At 43.4% G+C, this 24,377-nt stretch overlaps 1 protein-coding gene across 2 annotated transcripts; it reads right to left on the bottom strand.

Moving 5' to 3' along the window:
- Positions 1-3,655: 3,655 nt before the first annotated feature.
- ptpn11a (protein tyrosine phosphatase non-receptor type 11a) lies at positions 3,656-24,241 on the bottom strand. 2 transcript variants are annotated; one of them, XM_023960606.2, is made up of 16 exons: positions 23,747-24,241; positions 19,867-19,989; positions 16,612-16,806; positions 16,349-16,541; positions 14,039-14,158; positions 13,403-13,516; positions 11,498-11,594; positions 11,342-11,421; positions 11,102-11,260; positions 8,843-8,974; positions 8,616-8,770; positions 8,476-8,543; positions 6,478-6,629; positions 6,282-6,400; positions 6,104-6,209; positions 3,656-5,212 (listed from the first exon to the last, which is right to left on the bottom strand). In XM_023960606.2, the coding sequence occupies exons 1-15, from the start codon at positions 23,758-23,760 to the stop codon at positions 6,140-6,142; spliced, it is 1,791 nt and encodes a 596-aa protein (XP_023816374.1). In that variant the 5' UTR covers positions 23,761-24,241; the 3' UTR covers positions 3,656-5,212; positions 6,104-6,139. The 2 variants fall into 2 exon arrangements, with proteins under 2 accessions (XP_023816374.1, XP_078812246.1); XM_078956120.1 differs by lacking the exon at positions 14,039-14,158 and having other exon boundaries at positions 23,747-24,098.
- Positions 24,242-24,377: the final 136 nt, after the last annotated feature.

The raw sequence follows: 24,377 nt of genomic DNA, 5'->3' as shown, positions 1-24,377 counted from the left end.
CATTTTTTAGTGCCGTCTGTCTACAGACTGTGTCCGAATTCCCTCCCTAACTACTAAACAACTTTACCGTGCTCTGAATTTTAAAAGTATTTCAGAAACACCAGGCTCACTACTTTTTTGTTTTTTGTTGTTGTTGGATGTGACATCATCAATTTCACGAAGTTAAAATCGAATAAATATAACGATTATTTATGATTCCACTGTCTTCTGAAGATCATTTATTAAAAAAATGCATTTAAATACATTTATTTGGCAAAACTTGTTCCGACGCAATGCATTGTGGTCTATATTCACCGATCTAGTGTTGTGAACGTACTTGTAATTTTGGCTAAATATTTCATTCACAAGTGTAAATATGCCCCCGAAAAAACAGTTTTTCTGTTTTTAAGAAAGAAATGATTCTGTTTGTAAATAGTATTAAATTCTGCACGAACAAAAAGCTGATAGAACAGTTCAAGCATTTCAATTTTGAAACTTTAACAGAATCCTTTGCCTTTTTATTTTTGTTTAACCTGTTTTTTCTTGCTATTATTATGGCTTCTTGACATGTGAGCATTTTGTCTTTTGCACATAGTGTCAATGTTTGGTATTTTGTATGTGCAATCTTTGTTAATAAAGTTTATTTAATAAAAAACAAAGGTAATGCTTAATAATAAGAGACCTTAATAAACTATTTATAAAATAATCACAAGCACTAGTAATGTAAGCTGCTTATAAGTAAATGAATTAGTATTTGTAAATGTCTTACAACTGACCCACAAGTTCAAATTAGCTGTTTATGAATATATTATCATATTCCTTAATAAACTACTTATAAGACATTAACAAGCATGAGTAATGTGGTATTAAGCTGCTTATAAAGACATTTATTAGTATTTGTTCATCCTATGTACAAGCTATTTAGAAACTGCTTGCATGGAATTAATAAATATATAAACAGTTTATTGAGTGTTTTGCAGCCCCCCCCCCCCCCCCCCCCAATCTAAATGTTTAATCCAAATAGATTCAGATTAAACATTGATAATCTGTAGTTTTTGCTGTAATTTCCCTGAAACAGTCCTTTATTTCTTCTGGTTTTGTCCTCAAGTTAAAGTGTTTTGGCAGAAGATGTATAATTTCATTAATGATTAAATTGATTCTTGTTTTGTTTTATTCTGGAAAGATGTCTAATACCAAAAAATATACAAAAGGACTGTGGTTTACTTTTAAATCTCTTCCTTATTTTGGCCAACATACAACAACTCTTCGACACTTCACAACAACAATGTGAAAGAAGAGACACACTCCTGTCCTTTACAGATTGGGCCTTAGTGCCTTCTAACATTTTGAACTAAACACATTTAATAAACTTTAAAATGTTTGCACTCAGAATCTGCCCTTTCCAAGGAGCAGCAACTCTCCACAAGCAGTTTCTAAATAGCTTGTAAAGATCCCCCCCTATTTGGTCAGGCTTTTCAATGGGGGGGCTGCAAAACACTCAATAAACTTTTAATATATTTATTAATCCCATAAAAGCAGTTTCTAAATAGCTTGTAAATAGGATTAACAAATACTAATAAATGTCTTTATAAGCATCTTAATACCACATTACTCATGCTTGTTAATGTCTTATAAGTAGTTTATTAAGGAATATGTTAATACATTTATAAACAGCTTATTTAAACTTGTAAGTCAGTTGTAAGACATTCACAAATACTAATTCATGTACTTATAAGCAGCTTCCATTACTAGTGCTTGTTATTATTTTATAAATTGTTTATAAAGGACTCTTATTATAAAGCGTCACTGAAATTTCCCAGAAGTCTCTGCAAAAAACCAGTTTGTAACAATGCTCACCGGATCGGCGACTATAACCTCCTGATTTTGGCAAAATATCATATTCATAAGAAAAAGAGGAAACAATATGAGTGGAATTTCCTGTGTTTTAAAAATGAAGTCAGGCTGTATTTATCCTCATTAAATGTATTCAGAACTCAAATCATTTGATTGATGACATTTGTAAATCTGCTACAGGTTTTTTTTTGTATTGAAATATAATTATTACAAAACTCTCACAAACACAACCACACAATGATACAAGACACATATACAGCTGATCTGTAGCAGATTTACAAATGTCGTCAATCAAATGATTTGAGTTCTGAATACATTTAATGAGGATAAATACAGCCTGACTTCATTTTTAAAACACAGGAAATTCCACCGATCTTTCTTCCACTTTTTTTATGAATATGATATTTTGCCAAAATCAGGAGGATGTTCACTGATTTTGTCTCTTTTGAATCATGTATACAAAACAAAACATCTCTTTCTGTGAATTGGATGAGGTTCATTCTTTGACTAAGCCAGTTATGAAAATCTGTCCAGAATCCTTGGATCTCTGGTTGTTTCTGTATGACAGAAATCACACGGATCAACCTCAAAGCCAAATCTACACCTCGTCTCTGCTGATGGGTAATAATGGTTTATTATTTTGAGCTGCATTTCTTTCATTTTGGGGACCACTGTCCATTTTATGAATGTCCATAGTTGAGCACCTGATGTGACTGACAGGTGTCTCAGTTCATTTATGTTTCACTTTTCTGTTACAGTCATGGTTTAATTTACATTTAAATGATTTGTTTAGGTATTTGTTATAACATTTTTTCACTAAGTTTAATTCTCCTATTACTAAATTTGTCAGTTTAATCTGAACATTTGAAGACAACATTGTATTTTTCATTAGATGTATTAAAGCAATTGGAATTTTCCCTGCAGGTTTTCTGAAATTCTTTGGTTGAACATTAAATATCATATTTGAAGTGAAGAATTTCTCCATTTGAATCAAGAGCATCACTGCTACAGAATGATTACAGATCTAAGCTCCAGAATGTTGACTGCTTTGAAGTTTAATTTATGCTGAAAGTTTTTTTATATTTTTATATATGTATACAGGTTTTTGTGAAGAGCTGTATCATTGTGTGGTTGTGTCTGCGATAGTTTTGCAATGATTTTATATCAATAAATATATATATATATATTGCCAAATATAGACCACAATGCATTGCATCGGAACAATTTTTGCCAAAAAAATGTATTTACATTTTTTTTTTTAAATGAACCATCAATGTTTTTATTTCCAGAAGACAGTGGAATTATAAATAATCCTCACAAATTAATGTTCATATTAATTACAATTTAACTTTGTGGAATCGATGACGTCACATCAGCAGTTTTAAAAACAAACTAGTGAGCGTCGAGTCTGAACTGCTTCAATTAAAGTTCAGGGCTCTACATAGTTTTTTAGTCTTAGGGGAATTCAGACACAGAATCTGATTCTACATTTTTTGTCACATTGATGCCCGTTAGTTTTTAGGTTTTAAAGATGTCCAGCTGTAGTTGTTTTAAAGCGCTTTTGGTGTCCATGCGTCATACATGTCCCTCACTTACTCTCCTTCTTTGTGTTTTGCTCAGATCTTTTTTTGACACTTTATGAATCTAAATCTGATTTCAACCATGAGGCCGTTTCAGATGCAGATCCTCAAAGACGCCGTCATCATCCTGAAAGCTGCAGGCGTGGCGTCTCCTGGTCTGTAGTGTGTGTGTGTGCATTTGTTGTGTGTGTGTTAAACCTCACTTGTTCTGTTTGAACCACAGAGGAGGACGGACGGCGGCGTGGTGAGCCATGATCCTTTATTTTTACAGATGTTAACAGGGTGAACTGCATTGAAAGTCATATAATACACCTCTGAAGCTGTGAGAGCGCCCCCCCTCCCCCCCCCCGTGGCATGGGGGGGGCGCCGCATGATAAATTGGCATATAGATATGTTTTAGTACATTCTCCCGCCCTGCTGAACGTTAAAAAATAGAGACGGCGCCGTGATCCCGGTTCAGGGTTTGTGTTCACATTAAGGAGTGCCGCCGCTCCACACAGGCAGGCGTGTGCACCGAAGGCACGTCTAGACCGCGTTCATGATGGTTAAGGGGCGTGGCACAGAGCACGGCGGGACTGGGGGGGTGAAGCGGCCGCCGACAGGAAGCAGGCCATGAAAACAGAACCTGGATGAGAGCTGCAGCACCACCAGACGGCAAGCCGGACACAGACGGCGAGCCGGACACAGACGGCGAGCCGGACACAGACGGCGAGCCGGACACAGACTGAGGCCACGTAAGGTGGTGGGGGCTGGAGGTCAAGGAGTAGCTGGAGATTTAAAAAAAACAAAAACACTTTGATTTCAAGCTAAATGTCAAAGAAAAACCCCAAGTTTGAGTTCAAAAGCGCTCCACAGAGTTCTGGATCTCATAAATTCTGGATCCACAGAGTTCTGGATCCATTGATGCTGCCGTTTGGCTCCAGACTGAAATGGCAGAAACAGGATCGTAACTTTGGGCTAAAACAAAAAGAACCTCTGCTTCTTTTCCGGGTCGGCGTCGGCCCGTCTTCACGCTCATCTCCAGTTTAGTTCCGAAGTTCTGCACCGGTTTCCTTTAGTGTCATTTCTTCGTCAGGCTCCGTGTGATGACAGGTCGATCCGACAGCAGCAGACGGATGAGTTTGTGGAAAACCACCTGATCCAGGTGAGCTCCAGCAGCAGCCAATACCAGCACATGGCGTTCAGAGGGGGCGGGGCTAGCAAGGGTTTCCTGGTGGGGTGGGGGGACTGTGCACTTAAAAAAATCTGTGTCTAAAGACAAAACACAACAGCCCCCTCCCGCAGTAATGCTAAGTGAAGTGGGGGTACACCCCGCTTTAAGGCGGTTCTGAACCGAAGGCGCAGCTTTAAGGGCTCTGAGAACGGGTCGGGTTTCTGTCAAGAACCGGATTTGAGCAGAAACTGGATCTCGTCTCCAGGCTGAAGGCTGAGCTCAGAGACAGGGGGGGGGGGGTTAGTTTGGCACGGGACCTTCTCCATACTCAGTTAATGCAGGAAAAAATAAGCAAGGGGGGGTGGGGGGTTAGTGAGGTTAGTTGCCGGCCGGCGGCCCCCACCGGCGGTGATTCCAAAAACCAAACCCCGGCTGCTTTCAGGTTTGGGTTCGTTAAGGATTCTCAGATGATCACAGTGGTTTCCAATTCAACTGGGGGGGGGGGGGGGGGGGGTTTGGGAATGAGCGAGAGCAGGATGACGACCCCCCCCAGTCCTCCTCAAGTCCAGCCTCCCCCGTGGTTGGGTCCCCCCCGTCGTTCCACGTCGTCACTGTCAAGGTGTGGTTGGCGAACAGTATGGAGATCCTGGGGGGGGAAACCAGGCGGGGTTAGAGCAGAGAAACCGGAGCTCCGCCCACTCCGCCCTCCTTCCACCACAGGAAGTGACTCTTCCTGCACGAACATTTCTCCTGTTTTCAACATTTCCACCTTAAATAATGGCAGACGTCCCTGCAGAGGGTTTCTGTCTCCTGCTAATCAACGGTTGCCAGGCAACCGGCTCTTCATCTGTCCTCTTCAGAGACATTCATCATCCTCCTGCTAGGTATAGAAATGATGCAGGTTTGGAGGAGAAGTTAGCAGATTTGCAACGTTTTTCACTTCAAATCATCCTGTTTTCTAGAATGTCAGGAATGCTGCCATGTGCTGCAAAAACAGCACAGAAAACGTGACAAAGAACCTTTTTTTGTTTTTGGGGACATTTTTACTCCAAAAGACTCAGATTTGTTCAACTTTATTCGGTTTTTTATTTTTAATTTCTGTTTCAACAGACCTGGGATCCTTTTTTTAAATATCCAGCTTTATCATATTTAAAATGCTTCGTTTGAAACAACAAAGCTCAATTGTTCATAATGAACAAAAAGATCGCTTTATGGATTCAAACCTTTGGCTTTGTGCCGTTAGCGCCTGAAAGGCTGAGCGGGAGCCAACGGAGATTCACACCTTTCCTGTTTTACTTTGAAGTTCTTGTTCTGTTGAACTCCTTTTCATTTGTATAAATGTGAGAGCTCTAGAATCATTTCAGGAGTTCAGGAATACTAATGTCATTTTTAAACTGTTTTTCTCTAAGAATCTCGAAAACCCTGGCAGTAACTGAATCCTCCAGGTGGGTACAGAAATGGAGCCGATGGAGCTCGTCTCCACGCTCCTGGCCTCCCACAGAGCCAGCCTGCTCCAGCCTGTGGGAGGGGCGTTCACCTGGATGAGGGGGGGCCCCGGGGTCGCGGGCGGCTCTCATCTGAAGCTCTTCTGCTGCTGCATCAGGCCCACGTTCTCGTAGACTCTGGAGCTGTCGTCCCTCATCCTGACAAACCCAAACACACGTGAGCGGCGAGGAGACGCCCAAGACGCGGGAGTTCGTGCCGACGCCACTCACTCTGTGCAGGTGGGGGTGGGGAGGGGGGTGCAGGGGGTCAGGGGGCCCTGCTCTCCAGCGGTCAGGTCGGACAGCGAGTACTTGATGTTGGTGTACTCCCGTCCTTTGATCTTGCTTTTCTGCAGAGAGGAGGAGGAGGAGGGGGGTCGGCGTCCGGGACGGAACGGCGAAGGAACGGCGACAGCCCGACGCTCACCTGCTCCTCCTCGATGCGCCGCTGCAGCGTCTCGATGTAGTGCTTGACCGCCATGTAGATGAAGCGGTACTGCGCCTCCGTCTGCACCATCCCCGAGCGCTTGGAGCGGACCATCTGGATGGTCTTCGGCACGTCCATGTCGCAGTCCACGCCTGCAGGGGCAAAGGTCAAAAAGGCCTCAGAGATGCTCAAGGCTTCAACACCCAGAGCTCCACATGTGTCCGTCAATACCGTCTCTTTAGCAGAAACACGACAGTTCAGAGAAAAGGTTTAAAAAGATTTTTTTTCTCTTGATAAAAATCCATTTCAGAAACTACATTTACTCTCTGAAAAGTATATTTTCTAAATTCTCTCAACTTACAGAATCTGTTACTAAATACTTTTTTGCCTCACTATAAAAAAATAGTGAAATCAAATGTTAAAGTCTAAGTTCAAGACAAAAAAAATTAACTACATTTACAGTAAAGTCACAGTTAAACCAAAGTCAAGAAGATTAAAAGTAAATATAAAAGTTACAATTTCATCAAAATAAAGTCACCGTAAATTTAAACCAATTTGAATAAGTACCAGTAAAGTAGAAATAAATACAAATAAAAAGAGGGGAAAACTAAAGTAAAGTAATCTTTAAGTTCAGTCAAAGCTAACAAAGTTACATGAAGGTAAATGTAAAGATGACAAAGTATAGTTACATGAAAAAAAAGTAAATGTAAAGGAAAAGTAAAGAAGTAAGTTAAATAAAGTTAAATTATAGTAAAACAAAGTAAAAGTATAGTAATACTTCTGTTAAAGTAAAGCAAAGGTTAATATAAAGTAAAAGCAGAGTAAAACTTGATCCAATAAAAGCCGAATCCCACTTAAAGTAGAGTAGAGTAGAGCAGAGTAGAGCAGACCAGACCAGAGCAGAGCAGAGTAGAGTAGAGCAGAGTACAGTAGAGTAAAGTAGAGTAAAATAGAGTACAGTACAGTACAGTACAGTAAAGTAGAGCAGAGCAGAGCAGAGTAGAGTAGAGTAGAGTAGAGCAGAGTAGAGTAGAGTAGAGCAGAGTAGAGTACAGTACAGTAGAGTAAAGTAGAGCAGAGCAGAGTAGAATAGAGCAGAGCAGAGTAGAGCAGAGTAGAGTAGAGCAGAGTAGAGTAGAGTAGAGCAGAGTAGAGTAGAGTAGAGTAAAATAGAGTACAGTACAGTAGAGTAAAGTAGAGCAGAGCAGAGTAGAATAGAGCAGAGCAGAGTAGAGCAGAGTAGAGCAGAGTAGAGTAAAGTAGAGTAAAATAGAGTAAAATAGAGTAAATTACAGTACAGTAAAGTAGAGCAGAGTAGAGTAGAGTAGAGTAAAATAGAGTACAGTACAGTACAGTAAAGTAGAGCAGAGCAGAGTAGAGTAGAGTAGAACAGAGTAGAGCAGAGTAGAGTAAAGTAAAATAGAGTACAGTACAGTAGAGTAAAGTGGAGCAGAGCAGAGTAGAGTAGAGTAAAATAGAGTACAGTACAGTAGAGTAAAGTAAAGTAGAGCAGAGCAGAGTAGAGTAGAGTAAAATAGAGTACAGCACAGTAGAGTAAAGTAGAGCAGAGCAGAGCAGAGTAGAGTACAGTAAAATAGAGTACAGTACAGTACAGTAGAGTAAAGTAGAGCAGAGCAGAGTAGAGTAAAATAGAGTACAGTACAGTAAAGTAGAGCAGAGCAGAGTAGAGTAGAGTAAAATAGAGTACAGTACAGTAGAGTAAAGTAGAGCAAAGCAGAGCAGAGTAGAGTAAAATAGAGTACAGTACAGTAGAGTAAAGTAGAGCAGAGTAGAGTAGAGTAGAGTACAGTAGAGCAGAGTAGAGTAGAGTAGAGTAGAGTAGAGTAGAGCAGGGCAGAGCAGAGCAGAGCAGAGCAGAGCAGAGTAGAGTAGAGTAGAGCAGAGTCCAGCCTGTGCTGGTTGGTTTTACTGTTTTACTGCAGACGTGCAGAACGTTCTTCAGCCCGGTCCGGGTTCTGGAGGATCTGCAGGACTCACCTTTTTCTCGGATCACGTCTATCAGGATGTCGATGACGATGAAGGTTCCGGTCCGACCGATCCCCGCGCTGAGGACAGAAGCAGAGCGGCTGAGCGGCTGCTGCCGTGCGTCGGCCGTCCGGCGCCGCCGCTGCCGTTACCTGCAGTGGACCACGATGGGCCCGGCGTCCGCGATGCTCTCCTGCTTCAGGTTGACCTCCTCTAGGAAGTCCAGGACTCCGCCCGGGTCGGTGGGGACCCCGTGGTCCGGCCAGGCCCTGAAGTGGTACTGCCACACCGTGCGTTCCGTGTTTCCCTGAAAAAAGCGTCAATCCCGATGAGGGTTTCTGGGAAGACGGTGGCGGCGAATTCCGTCCGAGCCGCTCACCTGCCCCACTTTGGAGAGTTTGAGCTCTCGAAGGATGTAGTCGTGCGCGGACGTCTCCCTCACGTTGCGGACCCGCATGGCGCCGTACTCTTTCAGCGCCGACATGTCGGGCCAGTACTTCACACACTTACTCTGTCAGAGACACACAGTTATTCTCTCTGCTCGCTTCTGAGCGGCGAGGAAGAGAAGCAGAGGGACGTCAGACAAACCCAGATTGAGGCAGATTAGAGAGGAAACAGTCCTGGGGCCTGTTTCAGAAAGGAGGTTCGACCAACTCTGAGGATAAACTTGAACTCTGAGTTGGTCAATCGGGAGATTAACAACTCTGAGTTTTCTGTTTCAGAGAAGCTGATCGGAGTTAGGTCAATCACCTCTGAGTGGACTGATTCAGAGTTAAGCGTGCGCACCGCGACTATAAGAAGCCATTATCAATGGAGCGCAGATATCATGAGTCACCATGGCAACCGTGAAAAAAAGAGGTTTGCGTATTTTTCTCCAGCTGAACTTGACGTGCTGCTGCAGAGTTACAGTGAATATGAGCACATATTCCAGAAGAAAAGCAACACCGCTGCATCTGCAAAACAGAGACAGTTAGCGTGGGAAACATAGCTGCTCAAGTTAATGCCTAAGTTTGCATTTAAATCATTGTTATAAAATATTGGCTGTAATAACTTTCTAAATAGCGTAAGGAGTGAAATAAAAAATGGCGATATTTAGGTTTACTTTTGAAGTGTTATTCCTGGTGTAAATGCATGAAATGCTGCATAGTGTACAGAACCAATCTGGGGGGGGGGGATGCATTTAACGTCGGTAATGTTTAGAGGACTTTTTTGTTAACCTTCCCCTCTTGCAAACGTTGGTCAGTTTAATATTAATACATGCAATTTTTTTTTTTGTGTGTTTTTAAAAGTGAACTTTTGTCTACTGTTGAACCTTTCGCTGCGCGAAGACTTCTATTTTCTTTTCTCTCGTCTTTCCGACCGACCGTGGTCAGAAGCGCAGGGGAGATTTCCTTCAGGGCTGAAGGGAATTCTCCTTCGGGGTTCACTTCCCGTTGGAAACCCTCAACCTCCAGAGCGGATTAAGAATGACTCCAAAACAGTTATTCTGGGAATGACACCTTCTCTTTATTTAACTAAGTGCTCCGTCCTCCGAACACACAATATATACCACGCACACACCTCCGCTCCGCTCCGTGCTCACCCCCCCCCCCCCCCCATCTGCACCTGCACTCGCCCCTCCCCTTGTCTCTCGTGGATCGCACCCCGCTCAGCACACACACACTGCAACACTACCCTTGTATTGATCAAGTGGTATAGGTTTATATGGGATTAAGAAAGTAAGCAGTGCTAGCAAATTGTGTTTCCAAAAAGTAATTGTTACATTAATCTAATTCAATGTCCCTGATTTCATTTTCATGTAGATGCAATCCTGCAGGAATTAAAAGAACATGGCAGCAGCTAAAAATGAAAAAAAAATCGAGTCTTCTCAAAATCCTCGTACGAGGTAAATGTAATTCTCTATGAATTAATGCAGCCTCCTCGTCTATTGGGTCCTCCAAAAAAGAACAAGCCATTCTTGTCACTTAGACCGTCTCTGTGTGACGGACATGTGGACAATGAAGGTTAAAGCGAAAAATACCGCTTCGTCTTTAAAAAGGGGAGGGGACCGGCAGAAACCTTGAGTTTAGAGAATAAAACCTGCTCCCGACCAGGTTAGGTTCACAGCATAAGTAACCATGGATACTGACTCCGAGTAAAAGTTACCTCTCTTTCAGAAACGGGTTTGACTTACTCTGCTTTCTCTGGTTTAACAAACCTCCCATTCTGAAACGGAAAACCCAGGGTTTCCCTGATTTCAGGGTTAACGCACTCAGAGTTTACACTTAACCTCCTTTCTGAAACAGGCCCCTGGAGTCAGACATTTGTTTGGATTCAGTCAAACAAACTCAGATTATCTAAAACCCTTCAATGATTAGAAAGAAGTTTAATACAAAAAGGAGTTTTTAGAATGAAAAAAGCATATTTACGGTACAGACCAAAAGTTTGGACACACTGAATGAGAAGCTGTGAATGTACTGTATATGCTCAGTTTTATATAGATATTATACTTATATATATTGATATATTCCACAAAGGAATTCAAAGGGGAAGAAAGGAAAACGGTCAGATCACATTGGTCAAAAAAAGCTGAAAGCCTCCAAAAGATTTTGCTAAAAAGAAGCGATAAATGTATGGAAGACTTGTCGGCGGCCCTCACCTTTCCTCGTTCCACCTCTTTGGTTGTCATGACGATGACCCGCGAGTTCTCCTGAAACACCATCCTCCAGAAGTCACTGATGGTGTTCTGCAGGCAGCCCTGAGTGGCGATGTAGCTCTTCTTCAGCTTGTGGCTGTTGCACTTGGCGTCCAGCTCCGGCTGCAAACCGGCAGAACCAGAAGCTGCACAAACCCGAGCGCAAACGGACCCGCAGAGCCGGACGGCGAGAGGGAGGCTCACCATGATGATGTTGGCGTTGATGTAGTCCGAGCCGGGCTCGTTGGGGTCCCCGTCGTTCAGCACCACCCGCGTGTGGTCGACTGCAAACACAAACGGCAGATGAGAAGAGGGCGGGGTCGAGCGGCCTGGAGTGGCGGCGGCGCCGGGGGCTCTCACAGGGCAGGATGTTCTTGTAGCGGTTCTTGTTCTTGTTCTCCGCCCTCTGTCCCTCTTTGCGGCTGTACAGCAGTTTACACTCCTGCTGCTGCAACGTCTGCATGCAGAGAAAAGAGGAAACTCCAGGTTCAGATCTGCTTCTGGACACAGCTTTAGCGGCGTTTGGCAGAAAACGCCGACACAAACGTGAAGCTGCACGTTCATGTAAACACAAATTCTATTATTCTATTTTATTCATCATAGCCGCTTTTTCAACAACTGTAGTTTATTGAGGACGTTATTCCAAATATCTGTACACGTCTATACACTCAAAAAAATTGGATGAACTCAATTTAATTGTGGGCAGGATTTCCATCCAATAAATATGAGTCGCACCAAATCAAAAAAATTCCTCCATGTAATGAAATATAATCGAGTTAGTCGAACTCAATTTTATCAAGAAGACAAAGCAAAAAACATGGTGTGACACTATTCTGGAAGGTAGAACCTCCACATGCAGACAGACTGATCCACTGAGCCGACTCTCCTGTGGCCTCAGGCATCCAACACTATAAAGACAGAATCATTTTCTACATAAATGAGGTTTGTCGTCTTTGATCTTACTGGGAGAAACCCAGTTGAATCCATTCCAAGCCACAGTACCTTTTTTACGTGGAAAAACACGAACAAAAGTTCAAAGGATTTGAAGGACCAAAAGTCATGGCAGGCATTAGACGAAAGAGCTGAACGTTTTAATAGTTGAATGGTTAAAATAGGTGAAAAATTGTAGCCGTAAAACGGCGGAAGATACTATAAGAAGAATAAATAAAGAGAAAGAGGAAAACAGCATCCAACCAATTAAAGAATAGAATCACAGAAGAAATGATTTTGCAGAAGGTGCAGTCTGCACATGTGCACAGCATGCCCCCTAATTATGAATTTATTTATTCAATACTGGAGTTTATAGGTGAAACTATTAATACATTTTATGTTAGGTCAATTAAATATAGATACATATTTTTAAAATAAATATATTTAAATAAAACAAACGGCATTTACTTGTGTTGTTACATGAAAGAGGGTTTGAATCCCTTTTTTGAGTGTAGTTTTTTCCCAAATACTTTGTTTTTTTTAAAAGTAAATTCAGAAAATGATGAAGTGACATTTCTGCACAGCAATCACTCCTCATGGTTATTGATCTGTTAGAATAACACAAAGACTGCTGCCCCTAAAGCCAAAACTACACTTCTTCTTCTTCAGGTGATTGAAGCTGAACTTCTGGAAAAAAACACAGGAAACCGGCTCCATCTGCTTTCAAAATAAAAGTCTTCTGACATGATGAGGACTTCCCCTCTGGCTCCCCAGACTGCTGACATTGCAGGGACGTTTGGAGCTGTAGGGGTGTCTGAAAGTGTTTCTTTGAGGAGGAGCCGCAGTGACCCACGGCTGGGTATTCCTCTGCCGGTGGGGGGGGTCCGCGTCTCGCTGGCACGCCAGGAAAAAGGCTTTTCTTTAGGCGGGTGTGCTCTGAAGCACAGAGGTTCATGACTAAATGTAAGTATTGGCTTCCATGACAACGTTTTAAAGTTATAAACCACTGTATTATGGCAGCTACACGCCAGCGGGGGAGACCGGCGACCGTTGATGATGTCATGGAGTGGTAGTCATGTCCGGATTTTCCATAACCGTCTTGGAGGGATAAATGTCGGGGTAGGGGATGAATTCAGATTCAGCCTAAACGTTGGAGGAATGTCTTTTGAGTTCCAGTACAAACACTCATCAAGCACATCAGAAAGATCCTTCATGATTCTGACCGTTAAACGTGCTGCTGCCGCCGCTGAGGTTACGGTGGGATTTCAGAGTAAAAGCACGCTCCCTGTGCCTTCAGAGTAAAAGCAGGTTGCTCCTCTTTCTCAGACCACTCACCTCAAACTCCTCCCAGAAGCCCTGCTTCACCTTGTCCGTGGCCTCGGCCAGCTTGCTGAGCTCACGGACGCGGCTTTCGATCTCCGCTGCGTTGATGCGCGTCGTGTTGAGCGGCTGCAGACCACAGCAGAAAACATTTAGTGCAAAGGTCGCTCCTGAAGGTCAAGACGGCGCCACATTAGAACATGAAGACATTACGGAACAGACAGGAAGAGATTATAGACATGTTTCATGCAAACGGTGAACAGAAACTTGGTGTTTACAGACTTTTATATATTTATTTGAAAGATAATTGGCTGGTTTCTTCAGACGAGTGTCAACGACAGGAAAGAATCCTCTGATCCATGTCGACACACGGTGTTAACATGCAAACCAAATGTCCCGCCACAGGGAAGGTGTGCAGGAATGCCTTCTTTCCATCCATTTAAATGTAAATACATCTACTTTCTAAAGTTTATAGGTTTTTTTTGTTGAATTTGAATGTTTTTCTTTAAACAAACGGAGGCAGGAAAAGGACAAACACTCTGCATTAACGCAGACATAAACCCAAGCTTCTCTCACGTGGAACCAATCCAGCTGTTTATTCTATTGTTTCCACGGAAACCCCTCGGGGGGGGCGGCGTGAGACTCCCAGACCTGTTTGAGCTGCAGCACGGTGCCCAGCGTTTCCACCATGGGGTTCTTCTTGTAGTGCTCCACCAGGTCCGTGAGGGAGTCGAACTTCTCCCCTCCGCCCACGTCGTACTTCAGGTCGTGCTGGAAGAGCGTGACAGTGAACACGTGCACGCGGCAGCAACACCCGCCTGACTGCATGTCACCTTCCTAAAGGCAGCCTGGATGGAGGCCGGTCTCCATGGCAACCGTCCAGCTTGCTGACAGGCAGATAAACACGTGCAGATGTTTAGACCCAGAGCAAATGAATGAAGAGACTTTTGGAGGGAAACGAAACGGTAAAAAGAAATATTCCTGCTTTAGATCAGAACGATTTAAAATTTAAAGTAGCGAACAAGCTCTGGGAATCCTTTAGACGGAGAATGACGGTTGTGATCCTCCAGTGGAGTTCAGTTTGGATGAAAAAACAGAAAATAAGGTTTTCTGCAAAAGATGGTTGGTTTATGAGCAAAATGGTCTGAAAATGTGGCCGCCGCCACGATTATTAATGTGATACGGAGTAGTTTGCTATTACAGACACCAGCAGAATTCACCCAGACTGCTACAAATAAAAAAAAGTCACTGCAGCTTCACCTACAGGCCTGCATTTCTCCTCCATTTGTTCATCGAGCGGCAGCGTTTAAAAAGCACAGCAGTAGCTGCGTTTCCATTGCCTCTGAAAATGCGCAATTGGATTTGCGATAACAAATTTGCCGAAAAGAAACAAGAAAAAAACCTCACACTTATCTCAAAAAGGTTTTTGCGCTTGGAGAAAGTGGTTTTTGAGGCATTTCAAATGTTTCCCAAAACTGCAATGGAAAGATTTTCTCCTAATTAAACGAGTCCGTGACCACCAACCGGATGGCGATGCTCTTCTTGGTAGGAACTGGCGGGCGGGGGCGCTGCGCAGCGGGCGCCACCAGAGGTCCCACAGCGTCACACGGATGATCAAACGTTAAGCGTCTCATGTGGAATTGTTGGATCCACAGCTCCTCTGGAAAACCAAAAATGGCTTCATCTGTAGCCCCTCCCACATTCAGGCCGATTGACACTTCAAAGCGATCAGTCATCCCACCACTCGCATCCACAGTCGCGCGGTCTGCTTCACGCCACTGTTGCTTGGATTTGGTTACGACCATCTGCGAGGACGGCGTTGAACTTCTGAGGGGCCTTTCTACTTTTCACACAACGCCATCGTCTCCGGGTTTTTAATAACACCAACGGCTTCCTGCTCGTTCACGTGCTGCGTCTACCAGCGGGTGTCGTCACCGGCGGGTGTCACATTCTGCAGCGTCTGGGGCGATGATGATGAGCGCTAGCGCCGTGGTAGAAATTTGAATGGATCTGCTGTCAATCAAAGCATCGTTCACATCCGTCGCAGAGTTTTTGAACGACTTATCGTGTGACTTGCTTTGTGTTTATACGCATAATTAGGGTTTAATGGAAACAGTGTGATTGGGAACTCGTGTTTTCGACATTTTGATAGAATTTTGATAACGTTTTGAGCATTTGTGTGATGGAAACACAGCTAATGCCCTCAAAACCAGTCTCTGGCTTCTCCCATCGTTGACTTCCACAGGTTGACCTTTGACCTCTCCCAGATTTCACCGCGCACAGATCCAAATACCTAACTACTAAAAGACTTGCTAGTTTTCTGGATTTTAAAGCAATTCTGAGGCCAAAAAAGCCAAAAAAGATGTCAGAAATAAAAACAGAACAAACATTTTACTCTATGAATTCTCGGTGTTCTGATGATGAAACCTGGATGGTTTACAAAATTACAATAAAATTCCATATTTTCACATGAAAATCCTTCACACACAATGCATTCTGGTCTATATTCGCCAATCTGGTGATCACCAATGCAGAGATTTGAGGGACTTTTCTAAGATTTTTAGAATAGTAGATCCGGTGAAGGAATTCGGTCACAACTCGGGCCTTTAGGATAACTGAGCATCATGGCGTCATGGCGTGCTGCTAAATGACCCGATTCAGTCATGAATCTCTCCAAACAGCCTTTAGTCCAAACGGCTTCTGCACTCAGGGGAAAAAATCATTTCTAGAAGCAAAACATCAAATAGGGGAAAAAGCTTCTGAAGAAAAACCGTTGATCGGTTTGAAAAAGTGAGAAATGATTTCAGCTCAATTCCTCATTATTCATTTGGAATTATTAAACGGCTATAGGTTTCAATGACTGGCATTGAGAAAACAAACGTCCCTGTTTATCCCGAATCTCCCTCTCAGATCCTTCCGTCTACACGTCACGATGGCGGCGGTAAAGGCGTCCCTGCTCACCTGGCAGCGGATCATGACGTGGGTGACCTTGGGCTTGCCGTCGCTGCTGTCCGTCTTGTCGTCGCCGGTCCGGACGGACAGAACGAAGTCGCCCGGGTGGCTCTGGCTCTCCCTCACCAGGAAGCTGCCGTTCTTGCCCTTCTCCGTCAGCAGCTTCTCCGCCTCTCTGCCCGACAGGTGACCGTGGAACCACCTGCAGGCGCAGCGAGCAGCTCGTCAGCTGAACCCGGACGCCCGACGGGCCGCCCCCGCCCGGCGCTCACCTCTCCGACGTGGGGTCGGCACAGTTGAGCGGGTACTTGAGCTCGATGACGTCTCCGTTCTTCTCCTTCAGCTGCCCGTGGTGCTCCATGTAGTACTGCACCAGCTCCGCCAGCGTGGCGAACTTCTCCCCGCCGTACAGGTCGTAGAAGTCTCCCGTGTTCTGGATCTTGATGTGGGTGACGGCGCCATTTCGCCTGGAAAAAGCAGAATTCCTGTTTTCAGGTCGGTTCCACACAGACTCTCCCTGTAACAAACACTTGGACGTCGACTCAGGAGGGATCAAACTAAACGGATCCTTTCTGCTGAGTTTCTGTTTGTTCCACTGGAAAAGTTTCCAACTTCTTTACAGGTGAAAATTCTCTAAAATGTAGTTTTCTTTCCAACTCTACTACGCATACAAGACCTTTCAAAATAAAAGAAGCCATAAACAAAACGAGTCAGACAGAAGAAAATGATTCAGTTCTATTTCAAGAGAACAAATCCTTTCCTCTCAGTCATATTGCTGTGATCTGAAGTATTAGAAAGCTCTTTTTTCCATCAGCACAATTTAGTTTTTGTCGTGTTTTAGGTTAAAAAAGTCCACATTTGTAGAAATTTACATATAAAATATTAAGATAAATGAAACCTCCGAAAACGAGCGGCATAACGGCGCCTCCGTCACCCACTTTTGACCCCCCCACTGACTGAGTGGCTGCTGCACGCCCCTCTCTCTCCCATTCTGCCCCCTGCCTCTCTGGTCAGAGGGGCATCAGACAAATTCATGGAAAAATAAAAACGTTTTTTTTAATCACCATTTGGCTTTCCGTGGCAACAGAGGGTTTTTGTTAACCCCGCCCACATTCCTAATATGGTTACGTCGTTTCATTTAGCTTCTATTGAATTTTCCCATCATTCCTGTAACGCTGTTCTATAAATCATTCAACATTTTTTCTTCCCAGAGATGCTCAGAAGGTTAAGATCCAATACGTAGATGGACCCTAATCCAAAGGAGTGCAGGTCTGCAGCTGGCACTAAAGGGGATTTTCTAATCATACTGTGACATGACGGCCTCTTCCCAAGGTCAAAGGTCAAGTCCAGGACGCAAATATTAGAGTCATTTTATCGTCACATTAGCAAATAAATAAACAACAAACTTGGTTTTTTTATACCTTTTTGCTTCTCAGTGAAAAACAAATCGTGAACTAATAAATTATAAATAATTATAAAACATTGTAGTGATTTATTAGAGATGAATGATGGTTCAAATCTTTTGAGTGTTAGTTGTTCAGTGCCCCCGTCTGACAGCAGAGGACACCTCCCATCTGTCTTCACCGTTCTTGAACCTTCTCCAGCTGCAGGTGCCCTCAAACCGTCACCGGAGCGGCCTGGTTTCCTCTTTTAGGTCTCCGGCAGACAGCAGACGCCGCCATCTGAGTCACTGCGAGTGACCGGCAGGAAGTGCGAAAGCAGAAGCTGAGCAGGTCTGGAGGAGACAGACGCGTCTTCCTCTGAACGCCAGGAACCTGCAGGTTTTCAGAACCCAGAAGCTTTACGGCCCTGAAAGGTGTCTGCCGTCTGCGGACGCGGCGTCCAGCCTGGCGGCACATGCTCTGCTTTTTGCTCTGCTTTTAGCCGCAGCTCCTGCGTGAACATCTGCTGGAGGCCGTGTGTGTTAGCTTAGGTTTGTTTACCTGCCTGCTGCTCCTGGAAACAAACCGCCGACACTAAAGACCAGGAGGCTCCAGGTTTAGCTTCAAGTGGATCATTTCTCTAAAAGTCTTAGATGATGAGCAAATCCCCTTTCCTGTGAAGCGAGCGCTGAAAATGATGAGCTGGAATGATCTGATAAACTTCCAGGCTTCTTGATAAATTATCTAAAGAAGTTCATCAGAGTTAAAAAGCTAAGTAGAAGAATACAAGACGGATAAAAGCTGCCAAAGGACACAAATACAGGTCAAAACATAGAAAAAATGCTTCAAAAAATTCATTTAATTTTATTTGACTTTGTTTCATAAATTAAAAAAAATCCCCAAATGTTAAACTGAAACAAGAAACCATATTAATATAATAAAAGCTAACTAAAATGCTATATATATCAAACCTCCCAAAATGAAATTTTGAAATCTTTAAATCCCATAAAATCAAAGTCGAAGAGAAAGAGGAAATGTTTGCTGGATCATTAAAAGTCTGAGTGTTATTTTTAAGTGGAAAGTTTGCTAAAGTTGTTTTGTCTGATTCCTTTTTATCCAGTAAAACATCTGACAATGTTTCCTTTTAACAGAGGCTTTTATTCTGAAACAGCTTCAGCGGAAAGAATCAAATCCGGATCAAGAGAACCCAGTGTCTGAATTTAAACTCACCATTTAGTGCACTGCAAAGACCCAAACTACAATTCCCAATTCAAGTGCTGTGGAAATTTCCCAGAAGTCTTTGCAAAACACCAGTGCGCATAAATGCTCAGTAGATTGTGAGTTTAGACCGCATTGCATCGCGTTTGTCTTTTGAAAAAATGTATGTGAATGTATTTTTCCTAAATCAGAACAGAGGGGATTCCTAAATGTAAAATGTTCTTTCAGAACACTAACAAAAACTAAATGAAATAGTAGTGAGCGTTAAAATCCAGAACGCTGTGGAGTTACGTGTTCGTTAATGAAAAAGAAATCAGGAAACATTGAAAAAACAACATTAGAAAAATAAATTTGAAAACTTGGATTTAAAAAGAAAAAGAAAACTGTCACTAAATAGAAAGATTATTTTCTAATATTTTTTCGTATCTCTCATTTACATTTTCAGTTCAGTTAACCCTGATTTTCTATGGGAGGCGGAGCTTTGAGCCTATTGGCTACCGGGACATGATTGACATCAGATAGCAAAGGTTGTGGTGATGTCATCAAATGACATTGTTTATCAGATTTAGGTTTTTTGTTCCAGTTTTCAGAATTTCTTTAAATTTAGAATCTTTCTTTTGAATTATTGCCGTTCCTTTGAGTGGAAAACTGTTTTTAAATATACTTTCAGGTTTTCCTTCACTTTGGCGGATCAGAGGCGTCCGACCAGCTTCGCTTTGGTTCGGTTTCCCTTTTTCATAAGGTTATGGATCAAACGGAGAAAAAGGTTTGAAAAACTCTGCTTGAGGTTAGTTTTCATTCAAAAAGAAACCCAAAACTCCTCGATTACTGCGGTTTTGTATTCCAGTCTTTTAAACGGTAAATCCAGCCCCAAACCGCAGCGGCTGAGCGTCTCCTTTGAGCGTCCGGCGTTTGGCGGTCACCTACCGCACCGACAGCGTGAAGTCTCCCGGGTTACTTTTGCTGGGCCTGGCCAAGAAGCTGCCGTCCACTCCTCGAGTCAGCAGGAGGTTTTCGGCCTCCACGCCCGTGATGTTGGGATGAAACCACCTGAGGAGGGGGGGGAAGCAGGTCAGACTCTCTGAAGAAACGGCGCTCGCGTCTGTATTGAACCGCACACACAGAATCAGAGGCATTGGTGGTGACGGGCGTCACGGAGAACCACGGCGTTCCTGGAAGGATTTAGTTCCAGCAGATTTTCATCAGAGTACGGAGGAAGAGTTTTACAACAGGAAGTCATTTTGCAGCTTTACGGCGGTACAGAAGCAAGCGGCACGTGTGACAGGACGGTGGTGACTTTCAGCAGCCGCTCTCCCAGAACAAACCAGAGGACAAAAACAGATCCGATTCAGTCAGAGAAGATCACCGTGTCACCGGATTCCTCCGGGAGAACCGGAGATCTTCACACCGTCTCACAACAAAAACAGCTGGAAGCTTCTTCAACAAGAGAACGCACAGATCCAGATGTTACCGGAGACAAGGATCAACCATGGACTGTATCACAGAACTGGACTGAGCGACATCATCCACTGGAAACGCTTCCCTTCCAACCCAATGAAGCCAATTCAGTCGCCATTTTGTCACTGTCGGAGCCAGACGGCGTCAGTACACGGCGACCGGTCCGACTCGGTCTGAGCCAACGTTTCTATGGCGACCACTCTCACCAATCAGGAGTGTTGGAAGGCCACACCCCTACCACCTGAAAGTGGGCTACACGACGTCTGTCAAAGCTGTCCCCATCAGGGATTAATAAAGTATCTTTCATTCATTCAAACATGTGGAACGTTGGGGCCAGCAGGCTCCGCCTACTTTTGTTGAGGCATCTGATTGGTCAGGTTATAACTTGAAGTACCAAATAAAATACCACGAAAACCCCATCAGCTGGACAACAGCGCCGGCGCTGACGGACGAGGAAAAAGGCCTGGCTTTCAAAACATGCACCTTACAGGAAGTTTGTTTTAAAAAAATCTGTGCTTTATTTAAAAAGTAGGGCTGAACGACGTGAGGAAAACTATAGGGATTAATATTGCGATGACATGAACAAATAGCAAAAGCACAACACACTAACACATCCTTTCCCTTTCACTGAAAGTTAACATCAATTATTCTGCAAACGCGACCATATAAGGCAGGCGTCTAACAATAAAGGGCTCCATCGCGTAAAATGCTCCGTTTGATTCTAGAAATATTCAAATCTGCGATGAATGAGGCTGTTTTAGCACGTGTTTAAACATTTATGGTAAACGCCATTAGCAGTTTACACCATCTTTGCCTATTTGCGTGTCGCATAGGCTGAGATCGTCATGACCGTCAATTGATGATCTATTTTGTGGGGCCTATAAAATATGGAGTAATATTTATGCCACGACGCAGATAAACTTTACCGTTTATCTGACAGTTTCATGAAATCAGCCATAAATTCACAAATCTGACTAAATAGGAAATAATCAATGCAAAATCAGAGGAAAAAGAAAGTGAATTATTTTTAAAATGATTAAAAATGACATTTTCTTAAATCAGAGAGACAAAATCGAGGGTAAACAGAGCTGGTAGCAGACGCCATGTTAGACAAATACGGTGATTTGATTGGTTAGAATCTGGACCAATCAGCAAATGTTTGATGGCAGCTTTGTCACGCTAAACTGAAACGTATAAGAGCAAAATCAAAGATAGGAAAAAAGCGAGATGAGTCACAACGCAAAACATTTGTGTCGCTAACGCATAAATATTTTTTTGAAAGCAAAATAAAATTGAAAGAAAAAAAATTAAAATTCCAAAAAAAAATTTTATGGCAGAATTTTTTTTGAAAAATCTAAAAGCAAATATTTAATATTTTCATTTGCAACTTAGAAAGTTTTGTTTGCAACGTGATGGCATAAATACCACTTCATGATAAAATAACTGCACAAAAATGATCTGATGATCAGAAAAACCAAACGTGAAAAAGAGGAAACCAGAACAACGCCGACCAACTGATCCATCAATAGCAGCAAACAATCTCAATAAATGGTCATTCCGCCGTGAGCAGAACACGCTCATACTGGACAGTCACCTGAAGACCAGGTTATCCTTTTCTTTGGAGAAATTCAAGGAGGATTTTGCAGGAAAAGGCCTCATTTCAGAGCCAAAGAATTCAGTCAAACAGTCTGAAAAATTTACCGATATCGCGATTCCAAGCTGTGCGATCTCCATATCGCAAAAGTCGGTGAAAAACGCAATAAATAGTAAACATTTTATGTGCTAAAACAATCTTATGGCAGCTTGAAGTATTTAACGAATCAAATCAATCCATTTATGCATTTGACCAATCAGATGGAGCTTTAATGTAGGTTGTTGCCCTCCTAATTAGACGAGGGTCGTTTGGAGAATAATTGAAGGTATTTTGACTCTAATTTAAGTTAAACTTATGCAGTGAAATGGAAATGTTTTTCTGGTTTTTTTATATTTGTTCATTTATCACAAGTTATATCACTAAAATTGCATTTTGCGAGTTTTCCTCATATCCTGCAGCCCCTGTCTGAATGAGAAGGATGGCTTCTGCATCCTCTCCAATTCATTTTTCATGTTTTCTACAGTTTGACTGGGTGTCTGCGTCTGGTCCCGTCTGCGTCTGCGTCTGGTCCCATCTGCGTCTGGTCCCGTCTGCGTCTGGTCCCGTCTGCGTCTGGTCCCGTCTGCGTCTGGTCCCGTCTGCGTCTGGTCCCGTCTGCGTCTGGTCCCGTCTGCGTCTGGTCCCGTCTGCGTCTGGTCCCGCCTGCGTCTGGTCCCGTCTGCGTCTGGTCCTGTCTGCGTCTGGTCCCGTCTCTGTCTGCGTCTGGTTCCGTCTGCGTCTGCGTCTGGTCCCGTCTGCGTTTCTGGCCTCCTCTCTGCACACGATCCGCCTCGTCTTTGCCTTTTTGACTAATGAAACTTTAAATAGATCATGTGCCTTCAACGCTAAACCTCACGCTGGTGTTTCAGCCAAACTTTCTTCCTGTTTGCTGATCAAAAACACTTTTTTTTTTTTGCTTGAGCAAAGGCCTGGCTGCGACGGCGCCTCTGCGGCCAGACGCTTCCGTCTTGTGGATGTTCTGTGGAATGTGTCAGATGAAGCAGACGGAAGGTTTTCCTCTTTCCTTTCTGTTGCTTCTCATCAAATCAGCTGAAACTCAACCAAAGATGCTCACAAGTCACTTTTTCCCAGCGAGTTGTGGTTAAAATGAGCCTCTTCTTAGACGCAAATTGCACGTTGAAAAACAAGCACAAGAAAACACATTTAGCTTTTCTGCACTAAAAGGTTGTTGTTGTTCTTTTGTCCCAGAGGTATAAATAAAAACCAAAAAAAGTGAGCATTGATCACAAGTCTCCCTGCATGAGAGACTCAAGTCTCTGCTGAAAACAGCTGGCAGGAAATCTATTTATGACTGAATTTGAAACTTCTTTATTTGGAAAAATGACCATTAAAGTGGTGAACTAACGCCGAATGTGCAGAAACAAACCAAAACACTGACATAAATCACATGTTATGGATTAAAGTAACTCTATGTTTAAAGTTATTCCCTGATTATTCGATCGTTTTCATAAACTTTTGTGAAAAACCTAAAGTTCCACCCCAGCAGAAATGCTGTCGACTCGTCCACTAAGTAACGGCTCCAGACGCCGGTGTGGAACTTCACTGAACGCCCGGACAACAGCGGCTCCTCTGCCCTCGGGCTGTTCCAGAACCGTCGGTCCGGTTGGGTTCGACTACCGAGCAGATCCGTGAATCTGGGTTCACTCCAACGTCCCTGCCTGCGCTTAAATTGTGTCCCAAACAAGCCTCTCTTACCTCCGAGATGTCATTTTTTTCCCCCTCCTCACTTCCTCGCTGGCAGCTAGCGCTAGCTTCAACTAGCTAGCTAGGGTTTCCGATCGTTCCCGCCTTGATCAATCAATAAAGTGCTTCATCGGTGAACAGAGAAACCCGATCACAACGGGCACTAGAAACTACTTAAGCATCCGCAGAAACGTGAATGGCCGTCCGCTTCGGGGGGAAATGTCCGTAGGCCTCGGTCCGGAGACTTCACGGCAACTATTGGACGTCACCAAACATGCGACAAAACAGAGAACGCGGATCTGGACACCTGGAGCTCCCGTTTCTCGACGCGCTTCGCCCTGGCGGAAGTAACCGGTTTGACGGGAAGAGCTCCCCTCAACCGGCATAAAGCGGGACATAAATTAAGCTAACCCCAAAGTCTTACTACGAGAGTACTTGCAGGATGTAATGCTAAAGTTTGTGTCTTGTTTTTGTTTTCTTATATACATATATTATTTTCCAGATCTTTTAAAAAAAACATCTGGAATATTATGACGACTTTTGAACGTCCAAATGTCACAATTCTATTTAAAAAAATACTTTTTTGGGAGGTTAAAACATTTTTCCATGATTTAAATCAGACACCATTATTATCCTTGCAAAG

The sequence above is a fragment of the Oryzias latipes genome, chromosome 12 (genome assembly GCF_053564925.1).
Source record: "Oryzias latipes strain Hd-rR chromosome 12, Olatipes_Hd-rR_3.1".
Taxonomy (NCBI): domain Eukaryota; kingdom Metazoa; phylum Chordata; class Actinopteri; order Beloniformes; family Adrianichthyidae; genus Oryzias; species Oryzias latipes.
This window is presented reverse-complemented; position numbering and strand designations above follow the sequence as displayed.

What these genes read in the sequence shown, in the direction of transcription:
- ptpn11a (XM_023960606.2), bottom strand. An exon ending in GCTTCTGGGAGGAGTTTGAG is followed by an intron (nt 11,595 to 13,402) that starts GTGAGTGGTCTG and finishes CTCTGCATGCAG; the next exon opens with ACGTTGCAGCAGCAGGAGTG. An exon ending in CCCACCCCCACCTGCACAGA is followed by an intron (nt 6,210 to 6,281) that starts GTGAGTGGCGTC and finishes TGGGTTTGTCAG; the next exon opens with GATGAGGGACGACAGCTCCA.